The sequence below is a fragment of the Calonectris borealis genome, chromosome 11, assembly GCF_964195595.1.
Source record: "Calonectris borealis chromosome 11, bCalBor7.hap1.2, whole genome shotgun sequence".
Classification (NCBI taxonomy): domain Eukaryota; kingdom Metazoa; phylum Chordata; class Aves; order Procellariiformes; family Procellariidae; genus Calonectris; species Calonectris borealis.
The window spans coordinates 22,813,936-22,829,572 of NC_134322.1; the positions used below are offsets into that span (position 1 = coordinate 22,813,936).

The 15,637-nt window shown below is 41.1% G+C and overlaps 1 protein-coding gene across 1 annotated transcript in view; it reads right to left on the reverse strand.

The window, feature by feature from the left end:
• The window catches only part of NEO1 (neogenin 1), a 153,416-nt gene that overhangs the window by 37,533 nt on the left and 100,246 nt on the right, over positions 1-15,637 (reverse strand). Inside the window, exons 8-13 of the mRNA XM_075159565.1 lie at positions 14,170-14,389; positions 7,786-7,940; positions 7,098-7,246; positions 5,914-6,052; positions 1,688-1,737; positions 657-801 (exon numbers count right to left, since the gene is read on the reverse strand). Coding sequence (XP_075015666.1) covers positions 657-801; positions 1,688-1,737; positions 5,914-6,052; positions 7,098-7,246; positions 7,786-7,940; positions 14,170-14,389 — 858 coding nt within the window. The remainder of the gene's footprint in view (positions 1-656; positions 802-1,687; positions 1,738-5,913; positions 6,053-7,097; positions 7,247-7,785; positions 7,941-14,169; positions 14,390-15,637) is intronic.

Genomic DNA, 15,637 nt, shown 5'->3' on the forward strand with positions numbered 1-15,637 from the left:
CATGTACTGTTTACTTCTGCTAAACAAAATTCTAGTTCTGGTAACAATATATAACTTACACTAAGTAATGTACTAGACTGGATTTTTTAAGCATACAAAATAAAGAGAGGATATGTTACATTCATGCCAGAAAGAAGGAGAAGGTTGCTGTCAGTGAAACCAGGCGGGATGATTTGCAGAGATGCCCGAGGTAAGCAGTTCATAGGACTCTGAGCTGGGCTTGTTGGCGAGCGTTGCGAGACAGAGCACACGTCCCTTACATCCACCTGCAAACAGGTGAGTCTGCCGAACACCCAGCCAGACTGCGTTTCTTTGGCACCCTCCTCCGTACGTTTATTTCTGGCATTCGGGCAGACACCATGAGCTCAGGACCATCTTCTCCATGCAACCCCTCTGCCTCTTATAAAGGTTTTAAAGGGACTCGTCCAGTCCACTCCGCAAATCAATGGCAAAATTAGGGCTAGAAAACAGGTCACTAGACTTCGGTGACTACTAGCCAGCCCACGCTACCTCATAACCTACAAACACTCGTTTTAAGTGTTTTCATTTTTTCTTCCAAGGCAAGAACCCTACATAAACATGTCTCTGAGCCTCAGCCCACTAAAAGCACCTGAAAAACCCCTTCTGATAACAAATGCTTGCAAATAATAGCTCACCTTCAATTAGCTGAAAAAGCTGGGTCCCACCAATGCTCTCTGTCACATCGCTCTTGCGGGACACTTTACGGTAGCGAATTTTGTAGCCAGTGATTTGTCCACTGTGCGTCCCCGCAGGAGGAGGCTGCCAGTGTAGCATGATGCTCTGTGGAAGGTAGAAGGTCATTACAAAGTCATCGTCGCCCACGCAGCCAGAGAAACTACTCTAGTGCTAATACTTAATGAAACGCAAGATAAAAAACACGCATACAGAAAATACTGCATTTGCATATAGTAAAACACAGGTATCTGTAAGAAGTAAAAAACCTATGATTCAGCAGCAGCCCAGGTCATACATGTGCCTATAGAAGTGCACCTCAAAGCGCTTCAATCCTATTACAGCTTCTGATTCCAATTTCACAAATGGCCCCTTGGGTTTCCCTTTCATTTTCTTCGGCTTATCTTAAGATTCGGTTTACTTGAGGATCTACCTTTCAGAACTGGTATTTTGTCTAAAGGGTACAAGTTATCTGAACTGTAGTTTATGTGCAGAAAGTTATTTATTTTTAATCCTACAGGCAGTAGAAAAAGGTATTTGGAAAAGAGTTTAGGAAAGGCTTTTAAAAACATCTCCAATCATAAACACTAAAGTCATAATGACTAAGTATATAATTTTCTCTTTTAAAGTGCTCAGGACATATAAACGTGCATGTGTACGCACACACACTGTAAACAATAGTTAATCAACACATTCAAGCTCTGGTGCTTCAGGCTTCTGTGCCTAATCAAACCTCTTTCTTAATTAGCCTCCATGCTTTGGTACGTTGCCACTGTCTTTATTGCGTTCCGCTACGTACAATCCCCGATTGGATTGGAGCTTCTAATGCTTCAGGCCCCACGTTCAGATATTCTCCTGTTGGGCAACTCGTACACAAACAGCCGAACAGCGGCATGGTAGAAAAGAAACCCAAGGCAGCTCTAAGTTTTGGTTGATCTAAGACCCACCAACCTTTTGTTTACCCACTACCAACAGGGAATTCTCCACATCTTACCTTGGAATTCCGTACCTCCAGCGTTAGATTCTGCGGTGGGGCACTGGGGACTGGAAACATTAAAGGAATTACAACTCCAAAATTTCCGTATACTGTATTTCCATACACAACTACTCTCTGCTGTCATTCATTATGAAAGTACAAACTATTCTGGTTAGAGACACTAAATAAAGTAACTACAAATTTCTACCAGAGGTACTTTACGAATACAGTGACTAGCTTAGGAGGTTTATGTATTTTCAACACAAAGAATGAACTCACTTTTTATTGAGGCCTTTACTTACCACAGGTATCTAAATAAAAAATGTCTATATTTAACGGTACTTCTCATAAACTCTAAGAAAAGAGATCACATTCAGTACTTTTCAAAATCAAATCCTTAATTTACATGCTGGATTCTGGGAATCCACATTTAAAATTCTAGCCATGGTTTTTGTTATCATGATTTTCTGTAACAGGAAAACCCCAGAGTCAGCACGTCCCTGTGTCACTGAAGAGGTGAAGTGCATCGCAAATACTTTCTGCTTTTAAACCTCCGTTCTTTGTTCGTTCTTTACGAGCTGTAGCAACTTGCTGGTCACGACAACGAAAGTCCATTAGACAAAAAGGCAATGCAGGAGAGAACCCGAGACCAAGGAAATCCTTGTCGCAGCACTTCAGACTCACAAACGTTATCTCAAGGGCACAGATAAGGGTTCCCTGGCAGGAAGGTGAGGCTCCAGCAAAGCACAAGGACAGGGAAGTAGCACAACAGAGCTAAAGATTCTGCTGGCCTGAATAATGTGTTTTCCAAATAACTCACGCCGGCCACAACGATACCTAAGAAAACACTCCTGAGTGCATAAAGTGAAAGTAGCCCTGCAATAAGTGAAAGGTACACTGGGGTGTGCTTAAATAAATACCCCTCTCCCACTCTCTCACAAGAGAGATGGAGACAATGAGGATTTGTTTTTCCTTCTCTCTTGCCAACTGAACTGAGTCTGAAATCACCAGACCTAGGGATTAAGTGCTATGTCCTTCAAAAAGCCAGAACACAGGTTAAGAGGAGGAAATGAAATAAAGCTAAGCTTTTTTCTTTGCTGTTTGTTTGTTCTGCGCAGTTGGTGCCTACTTTCAGAACAACCTAAAAATAAGTCATGGGTTTCACAAGGAGCGATTAATAATTAATGCATATATTGCAAACTTGGCGAGAGAAAGACAATCAGTAGGACACAGGAAAGGATACATGCATGTAAATATATTCATATACACGTACCTCCCCATGTGCAGTTTGTTTGACGTCAAAGTAAGCTTAGACTCAGATCAGATTAAGAACTTAACCAGGCCAACAAATAAAATGGACTTCCTCCGGGGTGATGCTCCACGCTTCGATAGGGAAGGCGTAGCCTGGTTGGGTACGTTGTACAGGAACCATCCAGGCAGGAGGTTATGGGAACGGTTCACGCTAACGCTAATGAGGGGCTCAAGGACAAGCTGGCAGGGGAAACACCCTCTGCCAGGGTGTGATGCAGAGATTACATTTCTAGTTGTGATACATGATTGATTCCTATAGATCAGGAAGACCATGAGAAGAGAAGCAGTCCTTATAAGCAGCACGTAAACCTTGGTTCAAATCGTAATACCTGAAGAGCTATCCTGCAACAAACCACCGTAACATACTCAGATTAGGAGCAAAGACCTACCGAAAAATGTGGAAGCTTGTGAAATGGAAGCTAAAGGAAGCTTAGAATGAAATCCCTGCAGGAAACATGGAGATTGCTCACAGACACCACAACAAGAAAACACAAGAAGAATACGTGCATCTTTCATCTGGGAAGATTTGAGAGATTGAACGGGAGAACAGCACGGTTAAGCAGCAGGGTTATAAGATTCTAAGAAGCAAGACGACATCCTTCAGAAAGCTGCAGAAAATAAATTTCAATAGGTTAAATGTCAAAACATAAAAGTTGGGCCAGAAAGAACTTCAGGAAAACTTGAAAATGATATTACAACTAATAATAAATTCTTCTTCAAACAAGTAAGGAGCTGGAAGCCCTTTAGAGAAATTGTAGAGTTAGCAGATGGTCAGGGTATGACAGAAAGAGATAAGGCCGCACAACTGACCTCCTTGCTTTTGTACTGAGTGGAAGGGAGAGGAGAGGTGTCCATGACACCCTGTACAAGAGACTCGCAGGATCTCTCCAACTGAAACGTCAGTGTCAGGGATTTCGGAAGAGTCAGGCGTAAAGAACAGCAGCGTGTTGCCAGGGTGAGATGCTATTCACCCAGGATTTCTCAAGGCACTTGGGAACAAAACGGTTGCCTGACTCATAGCAGGGCCGTAACCTCTCACAAGTTACCTCGCCACTGGGAGATGGGAAATTTGACGCCAGTATTTAAAAGGAGTTCTGTCTGAGAAACTACTGGAAACGTCAAGTAGTAAGTCAGAAATCTGTATTAGGCAAATAAACTGAAGCTATAATACGGCATGAAATTCCGAGATCCATGGAGGAATAATATGTATTTTTCACTTTTTAAAGGGAAATCCTGCGTTGCAAACCTGCTGGAGAGCTCTTAAGAAACAAAGCCATGAGGGGAAGCCCTTGCCTGAGTAAACAACTGGTTAAAAGAAAGGAAAAAGAAGGTAGGAACGTACATGGTGGGAGATGACCTGTGGAGCTCCACCGTGGTGGGAGATGACCTGTGGAGCTCCACCATGGTATGTGCCGAGACCCCTGTTGCTCAACACATTCGTAAGTGATGAAAGGGGGGTGAGCAGCGAGGTGACAAATGTTAGTACAGACCAGATCTGATGGTAAAGAACTGCAGAAAGACCTCAGGACATTTTCTGCCTGGATGTTAAAGTGACAGATGAAATTCATGGCAGATAAAGTTAAACACATGGGAAAAATAATCCTGCCTCTATATGCAAAATGATGGCTCTAAGCAGACAATTCCACCAAGATGAGTCTACCCCAAAAATGTCACCTCAGTGCTCAGAATGAGCCAAAAACGTCAGTCAAATGCCAGTAATTACACACTTGCATCTTTGATACAATTTTGGTCACCTCTACCTCCACTCTTAAAAGCACGTAGGAGAAAAGAAACCTAGAAAAAAGTTCAGAAAAGGGTACTGAAGGTTGAAACAGCTTCCACAAAAGAAATGGCAAACCATTTCTGTGACTTTTGAATCTGGAAAAGAGATGAATGAGGGAGAATACAGCAAAGGTCTACAAAATGAGTGAGACGGAGAGGGCTGGTGGACACCCATTATTCACTCTTTCAGGCAGTACAGCTACAGGCAACAAATGATGCTAACACACAGCAGGTTCAAAACAGACAACACGGGGTGATTTTTCATAGAAAATTTATTTGTAGAATCTTTGTCCACTTGATATTGTGGATGATAAAAGCTGACATGGGTTAAAGAGGATGCTGACAGGGTTTCATGGAAGAGAAACTGAATTAGTAAATACACAGAAACCACTGCAGAGTCAAGATGTCCCAGAGAAACAAACTTTTGGACAGAGAGAATTTGGGACAATACTCCTCACTGCTCATCTATTCTTTTGGTCACTCCCGGAGAGAGGATTCCAGGCTAGGCTCACTTTTGGTCTGACTGTTCTTATATATAAACAAACTCCTCTATAACAAATAAAAGTTAACAATAACTCTGATCATTCTACAATTGTTCATATATCTATATTTGCTCACATTACCTCTTTATTTGCCTTATAGAAAATACTGTTACCACTTCCTGCTTTCATTATTATATGCAACTGATTTAATAGTATCTGTGCTGGAGTCCAGAGAAAGACATGCAACATTTTCTCGTATGACCACAATTAAAATAAAAACACTCCAAAAGCAAAAGTCTGCTCATATGTGAAAATATTATAGAAGCTAAAAAATAATTTGGAGTTGTTGCCTTCAATATAATTGTGTTTCTGTCCACTCTTAATACTTTGTAGACTCAATAACCCATGAAATAATCTACTGATGTTGAAATGAAGGACACCGTTGTTCTGTAATCGCAATCAGGTATAGTAATTTTCCTTCACCTAATTCGGAAAGCCTCTGGGGGGACTTTCAGCACGCATGACCATACACAACAACTACATTATTAATAAAATAGGGCAACAATGAACAAAAAACCCCAAAGTCCTTCTGATTAAAAATTCACTTAAAGGAAATTACCACATAATTCCTGAAGGAAAAAAAAAAAAAAAAGGAATAAAGCAGCTTACCATCTGACAGTGTTCGTACAACAACGTCTTGGGTCGAGACTCCAGGACCGTGTTTATTGTAAGCTACCACTCGGAAACTATACTCTGTGTATTTCTTTAATCCGTTAATGGTGTAGGAGAGTCCTCCTACATCAACATCCTGTTCATAAACAAACATACATACAAGTCAAGGTCAGAATCAGGCCTGCGACTATTAAAAACGTCTTATACTTTCAGTACAGTAATGAAGTCAAAAGCAGGAATGACACCTTTCTAGCACCTAGAGATCAAACCCGCAGTTTATATACAGCCAGGACCTGTAAAGATGCTAACAGTGAGCTTGCAAGAGAAAATTCTACCTATCTGATATAAATCACAACATGGACACTGTTCTGTAAATTAAAAGGGATCCGACAAACTTGCCTACTAGTAAAAATTATTACTATATTTTGACTAGTGGGATGCAGAAGTAGAAAAGGTAATTTTATCTGAGGAATACAACATTCCTATTTAAAAACTTCTGTCAAAAATTATTGTAAATGCTAATAAAAATATTCTTCCCTTAGCTTTTTTTAAAGCTGGAGTCATATTCGAATGCAATCGGATGGGAAATTAAATGACTGGGATTAATCCTCCCCAAGTTGTGACTATTCTCAGGGGCAGCCTATACTTGCACAGAACATACTGGATTCTTCCAGCAGAATCATAAGAAAATTTAATCAATTAGACACTCATCGCTATCAAAATATCAATCACTGGATCAAAGAACTCAAGAAGCAAGAACAGTTCAGATTAAGGATGATGCTAAAATCAGTAATCAGCCTACTTTACTAAAATAAAACCAGCCAACCTATAAAAACTACGCAAGCATCCTTTACACTACCCGAACCAGAACTGTTAAATGATGATACAGCTATTATTTGAGTTTTCCTCTTGTGATATGATGGACATGCCCAAATGCTTCTCGATGCTGATGAATACCTAAATAAGCCATCACGTAAAACATTGCTTTAATTCCGAGACACATACACTTCATGCTGGATTTTTAATTTTAAGTATTTCTGTATTTTAGGCTAAAGGATTCAGTCTATCAGAAAAATGAACACTTCACAAGGTATTTCTAGAAATTTAAGATAAAAACATAATAAAAGAAAAAAGGCTGCCAATGGCCCTGTATATCACGCAGGAAGAGCCAGGCTCTGTACCTGTTCAGTGTCCTGTCCCTTCTCCATGTAATAGAGCTTGTAGTTCTGGATTTCTCCATTGCCAGACAACGGCGTTTCCCAGGTGACAGTGACGGAGGTGGGTGAACTGGCGTACGCTCGGATATTGGGTGCTGGACCAGGAAGCTGAACTGCAATGTAAGCATGAAACTCCGCTAGTCACCAAGCCTAACCATTAACATTTTCGGTAGCTAATTATTTTAGCGTAAACTTCACTATTAATCGACGCCAGTTAAAAGATGGGTATTTTTTCACATTTCAGCATTTCACATGGATTCATTGCGGGGTGTAAAGGTGGGATCACATTTCTGAAGGAGATCCTGCTCCCTGGGTCAGATTCCTTTTGCCTTGAATGATCCTAACAAATCACACACTTGGCATTTTCTTAGTTTGCTTTTTCCCCCTCTTCCAGTTAATGACAATTTAGAAGTATTTCTTTTACAACAGAAACTTTAGAGAATTTAACAAGGAATGTCGTATCAATTCTTCCTAAGGGTGAGAATAAATCATATAAGCATACCGACATGGTAACTTGGAAAATCATTTTGAAACTATGGGCTGCAAGCGCAACTTCCAACAGTATCAGCTTGTTCTGGGAAAAGTCATGAATGGGGAAAAGAAAAAAAAACTGATCCCAAATTCAAGAGGACTCGGAATATTTACAGCTTACCCTCAGGCTGAGTTGCCACCTTCAGCGGCACCGAGCTCTCTCCGGGGCCATGCTTGTTCTGAGCCACAACTCGAAAGACATAAACTGTTTCTGGCATCAGGTTTTGGATCGTCACTTGTGTCTCTCCAGGACGACTCGTATTTTCAACGCGTTCCCTTTAGGAAACAAACGGTGTGGGCACAGAAACAATCATTGATTAGTAAGAGGGTTTTTGAGGGGTAAATAAAGGAATAGTTGCTACTAAGATGTATCCTGTTGGAATATATCTAATGTGTTAATGATGTGGTTATTTATACTGCGCTGCCTACATAATAAACCAATAATATGCCAAAATTGCTGGAGACAAGCAGCTTCTAAATTTGTAACTTCTCTTTGGAAAAAAAAAATGCACTGAAGTAAAAGAATAAATTATACTCGACATCACAAAATTCTAAGTAGTTTCATTGTTACTCTCATAACAGCATGCGATAACAGTTTATCCTACTATTCTGAAGCCAGAAAAAAAAATCTTTAAGCAGCATACACAGAGTCTGGCGAGATTTAAGGCATTTTTGTTAATATTGTGGGGCTGCTTTTTGTGTGTTTTTCAAAGAAGCTGTCTTAACGTATTCTTCTCCCTCCAAACTTTACTTAGGTCCTCCCTAATATTTAGATTTTTTAAAAACATCCAGGGGCTCTGACTCGCGCACGCCCAGGCAGACAGCCGGGGCACTTATGCGATCCGCAAGCACTGGAGCCAACGAAAGGCAGCGTCCGCCCGCGTCTCCGTGCTCCCGTGCGGTCTGCCGCGCGAGCAGAAACCATCCTGCAGCAGCGGTTTGCGCTCGTGTCGTGCGCCGGCAATCGGGCACGCGAGAGGGGCTTCCCGGAGCTCACCTCCGGCAACCGAGGAGGCAGCTCCGGGCTACCGGCCCCCGTTTGTCTGACAGAGCCCAAAGAAAGAGCGCGCGGTGTGGGAACGAGCATTTATGTCAGGCTCAGCAAAAAGGCCGACATTTTGCAAGCCGAAAGCCGTAATCCATCTGGGAGAACGCACCCTGTGTACTGGGGCAACTGGAAGGATGGCTGCCCTGCGTTTGGCGAACCTCCATCGCACCCCCCGGTCACGGGGGGACCTGCTGCTGCCCCCCCGCCGGAGCACGGTCAGGAAACTCCATCGGTTCGTATCGAGCTCAGGATTGAGGGGAAGATTAAAAGATCAATCATCAACTAAGTGCAGCCTTTATTTCCAACACATTGCTGTTGTCAACGGAACGTCCACAGAGCTACGTGTGGGTAACATCTACACACTGACCCCCCGTGAAAAGAAGCTACCTACTTCCTATAAACACAAATAAAAGCAGTATTACAAAAGAAGAAATCAACAACTTCCCCACTGAGAAAATAAAGGGAAAATGTGCCTGCTTCGAATACAATTCTTTCCCTTTTGTCTGCTAGACTTTGTTTAGCTCTACAGTAGATGGCAGACGATTCTCATCCCGATGAATAGCTGCTATTAAATCATTTTTAATGCAGAAAGCTAGGCAAAATTATTCCAGTGTCTCCCCCTTCCTACCTTCCAGCCATTATGCTTTAGTTTATATTACGGAAAGATGATGCCAAAATCCCCATTTTTAATTTATTTCTTTTAAAATCAACTGGTACAGTTGATTTAGCATAACTTGGTTGAAAACATTCTGAAATCCCTGTTGATTTCTGCACTATTACGCTGTATCTATACAGAGGGAAACAATACCCTTATTGTAACTAAAGATCTATTTAAACACATTTTCTAGAATATTCTGCTTCATGAAAGTTGAGCTAAAATGGCATTGCATAAGCAGCTTAATTTATTTCAGTGGGTTTTTTTAATTTCTATCATTAAATGCGCAGCATCATTATAGCATATTTGAATTAAAAATGTTTCCAAAAGATTTTTCTTCTTCTAATGTTTATAAAGTATTTTTTGCAAGAAAGAAGCTGATAGAGAAGCGAGACACACCCTAAAGAAATATCATACCCACCACTGAATGAAACTGGGGGGACAGGGAAATATTTTCCCTCACTAACTTTTCCAGTTAGAGCTAGTGCAAAATGTTTGGCGGAAAACGCATTCTCAAATGGATAGTTTCCTTTAAGACGTGTCTGAGATACAATGATGGTATTTGAAAACCTGGAGTAAGTGCCAACTGATTCACAGCTGTGGAATAACATCCGCCTCCCATTGACATGCAAAATATATTGCATTTTCTGCCTCAAGTGTAAATGCACGCACTGATTTTATCTAGGGGAAAAAAAAAATCAGCAATCCAAGGTTATTATTTAAAATTACAAAAAAATCAAATTATTTTAATGGAAAGAAAACATTTATCAAAAAATAAAGACACATCTAAGTATTGCAATTTTCAGTAATAACTAGGAACTGTGCCCTCCCTCACAACAGTATGTTAAAAATATGTTGAGATTAATCTAATTAAGTGCTACATGAATCTCTCATTTATGCCCTTTCTTAGGGAGCCTTGAGCACTTTTTACGAGCTCTGATGTGTTTAGGTAGGCATAATAGGTAACAAAACAGATGGTCTATATGAATAACTATATTACCCTACAGAACATTATGACTATTCTAACTCATTCCAGTTTAATCCCCAATTAAAGAGCTTTGTAAACTAGAGTTAAGGTTTAAAATAGCTATCAAGTACCTAAGGGAAAAAGCCTACAGTTCAAAACCAGAAACAACTTTTAATCAGGAAATGTGAAGTTTGAAGTTACGCTTACAACAAAAAACAACCTTCAGGGAATTATTAAAAAGTGAGTATCGTCTGTGCCAGCCGTGTCAGCTGTAGAGCCTGGCAGCGAGCCCCGAGAGACGTTCTGACAGTGTGATTGCACACAATTAAACCCCTTTTTCTGTGTTTGAGGCACACTACGTTGAACCGTGGGTTTAATATTATTTGAATACCTCACACGTGTGATTTACCGTCGTGTACCAGCAACGCGCTAGCTATTCCTTTTATTTTCGTCCAAATCTTGAAAGTCTGGAGGAGTTCTGCCTGAGTGCTTGTCTACAGTTTCACAGAATTAAACCCCCCTTTGCCCCCCCATCACACGTGGATTTTCACACCCTTCCCAGGGGAACTGTCTTCAATTTGGAATTCCTAAGACAAGGCCGAAATAACCGCGTAACTACACAATCTGTAAGGAAGACAGTCATTTCTATCTGACCAGATTACGCCAGTTGTTTAGAGGTGCGACACTAAAGCCACGAGACACCCACTTCATTCGTACGTAACTGCCTCAATAAAAGCCGCTCTTTGACATCATCAAGGCAATGTGAAGACATGCCACCAGCTGGGGACGTTCTGTAGCCAGGGAAACAAGCAGAAACAAGCCGCCTTCGCGGCTGATTTCCATGCTTTGAAACGCTCCCCTTCCATGGACCGTTTCCATTTCTCTGTTAAAAAGTAACCTCCAAGTCCTACCGATCTTCGTTCTCAGTCACTCCTCCTCAGCAGACACTACGTACTATCAGAACCAGCTTTAATCATTTCAGAAGTGATAAAAGCAACCACCACAACTTAGGCAGCATTTGCATTTCTGCTTCAATTCCTTGTTTTCTGCTGCTTACAAGTCTTCTGTAATGTTCAACTTCGGGATCAACGTTTTTCTGCAAGCAGACGCTGAGTTTAAAGGGTGAAATATATAGAATCATAGATTAGTTTGGGCTGGAACGGACCTTTAAAGGTCATCTAGTCCAACGCCCCTGCCGAGGGCAGGGACATCTTCAACCAGATCAGGTTGCTCAGAGCCCCGTCCAACCTGACCTTGGATGTTCCAGGGATGGGCCATCCACCACCTCTCTGGGCAACCTGTGCCAGGGTTTCACCACCCTCAGTGTAAAAAATTTCTTCCTTACATCTAGTCTGAATCTGCCCTCTTTTAGTTCAAAACCATTCCCCCTTGTCCTGTCGCAGCAGGCCCTGCTAAACAGCCTGTCCCCATCTTTCTTACAAGCCCCTTTAAGTACTGACAGGCTGCAATGAGGTCTCCCCGAAGCCTTCTCTTCTCCAGGCTGAACAACCCCAGCTCTCTCAGCCTGTCCTCACAGCAGAGCTGTTCCCTCCTCCTGATCATTTTCTTGTCCCTCCTCTGGACCCGCTCCAACAGGTCCCTCAGGACCTGCACACTTTGTATACTGCAGAGAGATTTAAGTCGTCCTACAGTTCACAATATGAAGACGACTCTCTACAGCCCTTTAAAGATGGTTTAGAGATGTCAGAATATCTAACTAAGCCACTCCATGTTATATGGTTGGTTTTCTTTTTTCATTTTTCACAAGCCCGATTTAAAAGGTAAATAAATCAAATACGTAGTTTGATCACTGCTCAAATACAAGCGAGGAAGAGACAACGCTTAGGTTACTAAAAGGATCCAGTAATGCATGCAATGAAAATGGTACATGTAGGCAAAAATGTAATAGTATGATGAGATGGTATATATGCACTTAAAACCACAGCAAAGATACATGATCATGTATAATTCAAGGACTACTAAGTGATCATTTAAACAGTGTTTTATAACGCTGAGAAAGAAAGGAGGGTTGCACATCCAACCCTGACTTCAAAATGTCCTGATTTCTGACTGCTTAGTTGTGTGTGACACGCTCATCTATTTTTTTATTCAACCACCCACGAACGTTTCCACAAGGCCCAACCAATTGGTCAAAAAGTACCACGTAACATCAGAATGGTAAACAGAACTTTTTCCTTTCTTTTTTTTTTTTTTTTTTTTTTAAATTTTATTGTTCTCATTCTCTAAACCCAGGTTCAATGGCAAGATTTCACAGTATTTTCATACCAATCTGTGAAATGTGTGATACCAAGTGTCTTTATGAGGCATAACAAAAAAAACTTCAAAACCGAAAAGGAGTGGTGAGGTTGAGAAAATAGTGAATATGTGCTAATAAAAGGCTTTTAGAGCCTACTTTGAACCCTGATCCAGAAGGGTACTTGAGCAAACAAAGATCTTATTGAAGTCAATGAAACCACCTGCTTACAAATAAGCACCAGCTTAAGTACTCTGCTGTGTAAACTTTCCGGGGACTACATTAACCCAAGCCCGCAGGGTTGGCTCCGCGAGAACTGGAAACAGGGGTTTCTGCAGATTGTCCTGTAATTTCCTGATTTATTCACCACAAATTATGAGATGCCTGTTTCCCTTTGTTCTGTACATGCTTTTGGCCCAAGAGGAATATTTTCTAGATTTCTGTAGTATTGTTTGTAGTGGAAGGGGATGCATTTTTTTTTTACTCAAAAGCAGTACAGGGAGAGGCATGAAGCCATCTTCAGCAAATTACTTCCTAAAAACCCAGCAGTTACAACCAGAAACGTGAAGGAGGAGAGGCAAGAAGCAAGAATGGCTGGCAAGATCCCACCTTTTTTCTTGTCTCACTTAAAATATCTCCAATAAGAATGAATATTACCAAAGTAAGGAAGTAGTAGAAAACAACATTTGGGAGGCAAAGAAAATTTTAGTAATTGCCTCAATTAATCGTAATGAGCCTGGACGAGATGTCTATCCACAGAACGAAGAAAGAGTGGCAATTCACCGTAAGTAGTGGTGTGTTTTATATTCTCTTCAAATGACTTTCTTAACTTTGAGTCTCACGCTCTAGTCAGTAAGTAGACAGATCACTTTCTCTTGAGTAATAGATCTGATAATCCAGCTAATTTGCAATTAATTAAGCATTGCTCAAAATGATTGTTAGCTCCAATTTCTTCAAACTTTTCACAACAATTTGAAACTGTAATTCTGAGCAGTAGATCCCGTCAGGAAGAAGAAGGGGTAGACGGAAGTAAACCACTAGGATAATAGGTCAAAAACTCATGAATGCTTCATGTTCCTTAAATTTCTATTTACAGGGATTACTAGGAGAGGATCAACATTTAACCAACACCTACCACACAGTTCTCTCTAGAATCAGACTACATTTACAGGTTTTAAAGCCTGAAATGACTGCTCACTCTCAACAGCACATGGATTATCTGGAGGATGTTTCTGTGCCCGTGGTGGATGGCACTTATAGCAGTGTCAGTGCTCCTGAAGAAGTGTTGCAGTCTATGCTTGCTCTTCGTTTCGAAGCAGTCTGCTAAAAACAGGTAGCAACTGTTTGCAGTCAGTCAAAAATAGGCACAAGCATTGCCCATAAGAGCACGTATATGCAGCAATGAAGTAAATAAATCCTCTCATCAGGGTGCAGGAGGGAAGGGAACGCACCGCCTCAGACTCTGCAGCCTGTAAGACTCTGAGCATTTAAAGACTTAAGGTTTAAAGTGCTTCTAAGCGAAGCTAGCATGAAGAAGAGTCATGAAAGAGCACAACCCATTTTACAGGTCAAGATCTTTACCTGTTTATACCTTCCTTGGTGTAGAAGATTGAATAGGTGAGGTTGTCTCCTTGAGGGTCCGATACAGGCGTCCTCCACGTCAGTCTGATGAAGCGAGTGGAGACGAGGGTGGCCACGACGTCCCGCGGGGCTGAAGGCAATGGTCCTGTTGCAGCGGGTGCTAGATGGTCATTAGTGGCACTGGTCAGTGAAGTGGGAGGTAATGTTGGGATGGCAACATCTTGTCATGTGCAAACATTGGGGAATATGAAGGGCAAACATCACCACGGTTTAAAAAAAGAAAACAGGAAAAAAAAACACAAAAGAAATAAACAAAACCACGATGGGAAACAAAAGATAATGAACACACACAAAAAAGGCCATTAAACTGAAGGCTGACATGCAGGCAAAGGTAACTACTGGAAACTAATGGGAAATATTAAAGGACACGTCACTGTCGAGCAAGCAGACCAAATCTCCACTGTAATGGAAGTGGCAAGGGAAAGGGAAGGGTGAAAACCGAGGATAAAATATGACCTCGTAAGAGGACATACCAGCGGCAAACAATACTTTCATTTCTTTGTAAACCAGATGTAATACCAAACATTTACCAATAAAAAAACCCGACTTGTATTATTTATTAAAAAATACATCCAGTCCCAATCTTCTACTTTATTTCATTAACATGCAGAGTTCATTTATACTGTTCTCAATCATAAAAAAACGACAGACAGAATATACAAAGTTCATTTAAGAAGTGCAAACTCATCCAGGTTGTGCAATTAAAGACTGAAGTCAGTTCACACGGTGACTGCGTTCTGAGCTGCCAGCGCTAAGATGTGGTGACAAACCTGGTATGGCAGCGGAAATAGAGACTTCTTCCTAACTTTCACTAAGATCACTGTTTTCTTTCCATCAGTGCTTTTCCGCCCTCTCATAACATATATCGCATCATTCTACAAAGATACTAACAAGCATAAAAACTCTTGCTTCATATTATACGAAGACTTAACAAACTTTTTGTGGTAAGTCATGTATGTCTTCCTGCATTACTACTTTAAAGCTAGGATAAATCTCCAGGATTATTGCATTAAAACATTGGCAAGTTAACAGCACAAGCTGTAACGTACAAATAGCTGTTCTGCAAATCCTATTAAAGCAATCCAGCCAGTAAATCTAACAGTAATATTCTGAGCAGCTGGACCCCAATTACCACAGAGTATTACAGGAAGCACAATTAGTAACAAAAACCTAAAGCTCAGGATACCCTGAATTTTTCTGGATACTTAACTATTTGTCAAGCTTAAGCCACCCGATGACATTTTCCACACGGGAATCTATGCGGCCAAATACCTTTATTCACTTATTAACAGGAAACTAACTGAAATGGCTCAGATTTTCCCCAGAAAGAGTTCAGGACTAGTCAGCTTTTGTTGAGAGCTCCAGCATCTCCACCTGACGTGCTATCAGAATACGTGGACTTGTGTCT